The following is a 7,106-nucleotide window of genomic DNA, read 5'->3' on the forward strand; positions in this document are numbered from 1 at the left end:
GTTTTATTTATTTTGTTGTGAAAGTGATAATTAAAATAGTGGGAGCTTTTCTTAATGAATGATTAAATTCTAAGTGTTTAATAAGAGCTTCATAGCTCGTTTGATTAAACTAGGATGAATTTAACTCCAAGCACTATTTAAATTGTTTTAATAGCCTTAAAGAATATTGAGACTGGTATTTTTCTACTTTTAAAAGTGGGAGCTAAATTTAGTCTCATAGAATATTCATAAATGGAATTAAGGTAATGTATATTCATAAATGGAATTAAGGTAATGTTTGATAGAGTTAAAAGGGTTCACACCCTAGAATGAAAGAAGTGATGACTTGCACACTTTCTAAGACTCTAATAAACATTAAAAGATATTTCCAAGTTAGCTATTAAAAATTGGAATTACTTTTGGGTTTCCAAATGAAGTATTTCTAAAAGTCACAACAAATGGTTAAATAAATGAACTCTTGGAATTTATGACTATAAAACAAAGAATGCAATCATTCGGTTTTATTTTGTCATAAGGACTAATTTCCAATTAGTCATTGTGATGAGGTAATTATGTTCATGCATAAATTTACATCACAAATTATATAGCAAGGATAATACCAAGTTAGCTTGGTATTATATAATTAAAGTTTTGGGAATCATATTCGACATGATTAAAAACTTTATATTTGCTATAAGTATTCTACTTTAATTAGTAGAAATTCAGAAGGATCAAAATAGTGGATTTTGATAGAGGAATATGTATAAGTGCACTTGAGAAAGGCACATAAAATTATTCCACTGGATCAAAGGGCCTAGAAATATTTTGATCAAATAATCGTGCTCCTTAGCAAGAATTAAGGTTATAAATTACAAGTATATTTTCGTTTTATGTACTCTAGAAAACTATGTTGGTAGATTCTTTTTAAAGAATTATAGTTTTGAGTACATAGTGGCCAAAGCCTCCTTTGAGTATAAGTGGGAGAAAATGTGTGTGAATGTGTAGCACAAGGCCAATAAAGCGGTTGGTATACTCGAAAGCATTCTTTGAGTATAAGTGGGAGATTGTTGGGGTTTGTATACTAAAAGATGCTTCGAGCGTACATGCCTTTGTACAGTCAGCTTGTGCATGTATAAGAGAAACGCCACGTCCACTTGTTTACCTAATTATGAGAATAAATAATATAATATAATGGTTTATTATTGAAATATAATAAACAAGTCTAAGGCTTTTTACTAAGAAGGTCAAGTAGGGAAATTCGATGAATCTCCTCATGAGTTTTCCAGTAGGGGACTTGGCCAGATCTAGTAAGAAGAAAAACGTATTCACAACCTAGATAGGCTTTGGCTACCTATTGGTACGGTTGCGGTGTTTGTGATAATTCTCTCTTACCTAAGAAGAGATTAGTAACACCGGTGTGGTAAAGCACTGGAAGGATCTAATCCGAAATGTATTCTTTATTGCTATCTACTGAAAGAATATATTTCAGAAAGTTTTAGTATTTTCTAGTCTATGATATTAATATCAATATTGTTTATTCAATCAAACGCCACTTTGACTTATCAATATGTGAGAGTTTGTACGTAACTCAAGTTCATGATATCTTGGGTGGTAGTAATTGAATAACATGAAGGTATTGGAATATTATTTCATAGAATTCGCGTGCCCACTGTGGTATGATTAAATCCCTAAGGGGTGATCCCCAAGAGGTGTTTGAAAAAGGAATTTATTATTCAGAAAACTGCGCAGTTGGAATTTATTCCACGAATAATAAATAAAGTTTCAAACTAGAAAAACTCTTTGGAGAATTAATTTAATTCTAGTCACATAGCAGACAAAATAATTAAATTGATGGATCAAGATAATCTTAAATGCGGGAAATATTATAAAATAAAATGGACCCAAGTTATTTGTAATTTGGTGATTTAAGTGGGAGTGCAATATTATTCTTTAGTGGAATAAAATAATATTTCATTGATAATATATTAAATCATGGGTCATTTGATTTAATTAGTAATTTATCTAATGGGTGAGCCCAACACTTAAGTCATTCCATGGATCCCCAACCTAGCCCAACAAGTCCATTATAAATAGTGATGAGATGTGGAAACCCTAGCACACCATTCAACACAACACTCCTCCCCCTAAACCCTAGTAGCCGTCGCCGGCTCTCTCTCTCTCTCCTTGCCTCGGTTTTCATGCCTTGACACGTGGGAGAATTAGGGTTTTGTTTCGTTTTTGTTCTATCCTAATTCATATGATTAGATCAAGACAATATCGAGTTTGTGATTGGGTTTCTCTAGATCTCTTCAAGACTATTATTGGTTCTTCGAGATCCGCCCACACGGATGGAGAATCAAGGACAAGGGAATAGGTTGGAAGATTCGTGGTCGATAAACCAAGGATCTCCGGGTGGTGCAGCTAGCAACGTCAATCCAATGATGGATTATGAGGTAACAATCGAATCTACATCGAATATGCATGATTATGTGTTTATTTGATGTTATATCTATAGATCTATGTTTATTGCATGAAATTAGAGTCGAATGCATAATCACCTAAATAGATCCGGTCAAGGACCTGTTTGGTTTTCGTGTCTTCCGCTGCGGTAGTCCCAACAGCTATCACTATCACTAGCGCCCCCGCCACTACCACCCGCACGACTACTAGCCATTCTAGATATACTTGAAAATAGAGTTTAGAGAGAGAAACTTGTCAACACAAGTGGTGTGAATGAATGAAGTTCAACGAGCCGTATTTATAGAATTTTTTTAAAAAAACAAAAGAAAAATTAATTTTCGGTCGGACGTCCGACCTCGACGTCCTACCCACGCCACAGTCGCGGAAGTCCGCCCGCCCGTCGGCCGGATATCCGAGCCCATCCGACGGGCGCACGGGACGTCCGTGTCCTAGTATTTCGTTCACTACGGCGAACGTCCGGTCGAACTTCCGCGACGTCCGCGGTTGGAGATGCTCTTAGGGATAAATTGGATTATAGGGATCGTGTCACTGCTAACTTTTCCGAACTTTTTTTGTGATAAAAAAAGAAAAATAGAGAATAAAAAAGATAAAAATCTGTTCAAATAGATAAAAAAGATCTCTTCAAATGAAAAGTTTGGAGAGCCATGATCTCATTTGTGAAAGAAGTTGAATTTCAAAATTTGAAAGAAATTCTATTTTATCCTAACAATTGAAATCTCTTTTTGGATTTGATTGTGAGCACTTTTCATGATTTGTTTAGTTTCACATTTTCGTCAAATATGCCAAGAAATAATCTCATTTTCTAGGGTTTATACGGGGTTTATAGGCTGTTCAGTATTCAAGTATCAAACCTGAAGAGCCCGAGAGTGAAATCATGGTCTGTACTGTTCACAACAAAAATAACATGAACTCAAATCGCTCGAGGAAGGTGGTTTTTGAATCTGCCTTAAAAAGTCGAACCAAGATTTGGATGCATGCCCCTTGTAAATTGAAGGTCGCCCAATTCAAATTTTCTGTTGCCATTCATTCCACCGCAATTTTGCATGGACCGTCATGCCACTTGTGCGCGAGTCACCGTTGATACAATCACACGAATAACCATTCCTTCTCATGAAATCACAAAATTAACTCAATCATGACATCACAATCAAAATCCCTACCACAGATCCATCACAACCACAAGAATCGTTACGCCAAGGTGCAATTCGTGCTAATTCATGCCATGGAAACTGACGATTCTGGCGCGATCCCGCCGCCTTTGTGGAGGAGCAGCCATAGTCTCGCCCCCTTCTCGGCGGCTCTTTCTTGCTGGATTCGTGAGCTCAAGCGATCGCGAGAGGGCGGTTGGAGCTCATGGAGATGGTGAGGCACATGCCTGAGTCGAGTCGTCGTACGAGCTCTTGCTAAAGGATATAGTCGAGCATTACCACAGAACTGAGAATCAAACCGTAGGCAGTTTGGATCGAGGAGCAGCGGTGGGATTGAAGAAGGAAGAGAGTCGAAAAATTGAGCAGAGATTGAACTTTGAGGATAAATGATTCTTTTTTAATATGGCGTTTTCATTTTTGTCCAATTCGGTTAGTACCATAATCGATCGGTTCTAACTGAGTCGGTTAGTGAAATAGAGTTTGGTACGGTTCGGTTCCGATTAATTTTTTTGACTATTTTTTATGGTCGATTAACCAACAAATCGATTTGATTATTATTGTGGTCCCGTACTATTGTATCCATGCTCTACTTTACAGAATAACTCACTTTTTTCATCCATCCTCGCAACAAATCATTACTAGAAGACAACGTTAATAACAAGATGTCAAGAACCATCAATATAAGGGTATCTCCACCGGCGCCCCTCCCACTCGCCCGTCGGGGACGGGCGACCTGACGGGCGCCATAGTGGGCGGGAAGGGCGCCCACGCCCGTCCCGAGTGCCCCTGCGATGGCCTCGCCCCTCAGCTCGACGTCCTACCTGACGGGCGCCACTGTGGCGTGGGTAGGACGTCCCACTCGGACGTCCCACCGAATTTTTATTTATTTATTTTTAAAAAAAAAAAACTATAAATACGGCTCGTGTCGAAATTTTAATTCTGTAAATTTTAATTCCATAAATTTTAATTTTAATTGTGAATTTATTAATTTTATTGCGGGAAGTCCTAGTGCAGTGGGAAGGGCTAGTGATGTGGTAGTGAAATGGGAAGGGCTAGTACTGACGTGATATGAGAAGGGCTAGTGGGAGGGGCGCCACCGGAGACAACCTAAATAGCCAAAGATAAAAACAACACTAACGCGATTCACAACTATATTTAAAATCAACATCACTGTACAAAGTACAACCCGAACTAACCAGAAATTTGTTTTCATTTTCTAAGACGATGAATCGCCCAGCCATGAATTCCAAAATCCGGCACCTGCGTTCTTATTTTTCTGAACACTAAATTTATACACTTTGAATAATCACTGAAATCTGAAATACATAAATTTACAATCACAAATCAAGAGTAGGTATGTTTTTGTATCGCAAATAAACCCAAAAAATTAAATAAAAAAAAGTATGACGAAACTACCCCTGCAACCGTCGTGGGCCGAGTGGGAATCTAGTTGGTGGTTTCCGGTCGCCGCTGAATCACCGGCCTAATCTTGTCATTCCACAACCCGGCGAACGCAGTGGCATCTCCGGCCTTCCGTTTCACCTCCACCACCACCAACCGGTCTGTTAACCGGTAGACGTCTAGAGACACTACGAAATCACCATTTTGCCCCTCAAGCTCCATCCCGCATTCCTTGGTCTTCCTCAGCTGCAGGCCGCCGCTCTCCGCCTTCACCACCTCCTCCACCCTCTCCATAACTGTCTCCGGCTGCTCCTCCGCCGTCAGACGGTCCACATCCTCCGACGCTACGAATTTCCCGTCGAACAGTCCGGTGAGATCGAGTCCCCTGGAGAAGGAGATGATATCAAACGCGTTCAGATTCTGCAATTTTCTCTCTTCCTCCCTCACCAAACCGATGCTCTCCGATTTCACCTCCGAATACCCCTTCCTGAACCACGGATCGAGCTTCATTTCCTCAATTGAGATCCTAGACTCAGGATTTGTGTCCAGTAATCGAGAGAAAAACCGCTTCAGATCCGGCGACATCCACTTAGGGCACCGGAATTCGCCTTTGTAGATCTTCTTATACATATTCATCAAATTCGGATCATTAAACGGCAGATACCCCGCGGTGAGGACGAACAAAACGATGCCGCACGACCAGACGTCCACCTTCGCGCCGTCGTAGCCTCTCTTCGCGAGGATCTCCGGCGCCACGTAGGCAGGCGTGCCGCAGAGCGTGTGCAGGAGTCCATCAGATCGCACGTGATCCCCCAGCGCGCTCAAACCGAAATCCGAAACCTTCAGATCGCCATTCTCATCCAGCAACAGATTCTCCGGCTTCAGATCGCGGTGGTAGACGCCTCTGGAATGGCAGTAGCTCACGGCGGAAATCAGCTGCTGGAAATACTTCCGCGCCAGATCCTCGCTGAATCTCCCCTTGGCAACCTTAGCGAACAGCTCCCCGCCCTTGACAAACTCCAAAACGAAAAAAATCTTCCTCTTCGTCGCGAGCACCTCATAGAGCTTCACAATGTTAGGATGCCTCAGCCGGCTCATGATCGAGATCTCACGCTTGATGTTATTCTCCAGCACCACATTGTTGTTCAATCTACTCTTGTTGATTACTTTAATCGCGACGCTGCGGCCGGTGGCGACGTCGCGCGCGTGGTAGACCTTGGCGAAGGCGCCGCAGCCGAGCAGCTTGCCGACCTCGTACTTGTTGAACAGAGCGTTCTCCGGCGACAGAGCCATGGTCGAAGCAGCGGTGGCCACCGGCGGCGCTCGACGCCCCGTGGATCTCTGAATCAACGGTGGAATCTAATCGCAGAACAACGATTCCGATTTCTGAGAGATTGTTGAAGAATAAAATTGGGGATATAGAAACAGGGATGATTTTGTTAGGTAAACAGCTAATAATAGCTGTTGTGGCTGTTTCCAAATAGTGGTTGGGAACTATTCCAAAAAATTATTGATTATTTTAATATTTTGGAGACTGGAGAGTTTGAATTTTAATATGGCTGTTGTAAATGAATTAACGCGTCATATGAAACTGCCGTGTGCGGTCGATAATAAACTTGGACTTCTTTTATTTTGTTTTTTGGAATTAAACTTTGAATTTTGTTTTTTCTTTATTCTCTTTTTCTTTGCTGGGGTCAAGAGGTGGGCAAACAAGATATTTTCAGATAATAATTGTTGATGATATTAAAGTGTCTTCCACACGAAGAAAATCCATAAAAAATTCATGGAAAATGAAAGTCTTGTTAGAGCATCCACTATAGAGTGGACACTTTGGTCGGACACTTTTACGTTTTTTGTCCATAGCCACTTTTTATTTGTCCACAGCAAAAAAAAAAGTGTCTGCAGCAATAGTGGACACTTTTTTTAGCCACATTTCACTTTATTTTATTTGTTGTATATTTTAATTCAATTACAATTAAAATTATCCAACTAAAAATAATTAGATAAAAACGGCTAGTGCAATAAAAGGTGTCTTGGAATAGAAATAGTCGTGGAAAGAAAAACAAGTGTTGTGAACAATATAAAGAAACAAAAGTT

The 7,106-nt window shown here is 40.4% G+C and overlaps 1 protein-coding gene across 1 annotated transcript; it reads right to left on the reverse strand.

The window, feature by feature from the left end:
* Window positions 1-4,730: 4,730 nt before the first annotated feature.
* Window positions 4,731-6,514, reverse strand: LOC125201229 (CBL-interacting serine/threonine-protein kinase 11-like). Its single transcript, XM_048099258.2, has one exon. The coding sequence runs from the start codon at window positions 6,300-6,302 to the stop codon at window positions 5,055-5,057; it is 1,248 nt and encodes a 415-aa protein (XP_047955215.1). The 5' UTR covers window positions 6,303-6,514; the 3' UTR covers window positions 4,731-5,054.
* Window positions 6,515-7,106: the final 592 nt, after the last annotated feature.

The sequence above is a fragment of the Salvia hispanica genome, chromosome 2 (genome assembly GCF_029641045.1).
Source record: "Salvia hispanica isolate PSC_SH4W2 chromosome 2, Shi_PSC_v1, whole genome shotgun sequence".
NCBI classification, from domain to species: Eukaryota; Viridiplantae; Streptophyta; class Magnoliopsida; order Lamiales; family Lamiaceae; genus Salvia; species Salvia hispanica.

What these genes read in the sequence shown, in the direction of transcription:
- LOC125201229 (XM_048099258.2), bottom strand. Translation starts at nt 6,302, where the DNA reads ATGGCTCTGTCGCCGGAGAACGCTCTGTTCAACAAGTACGAGGTCGGC.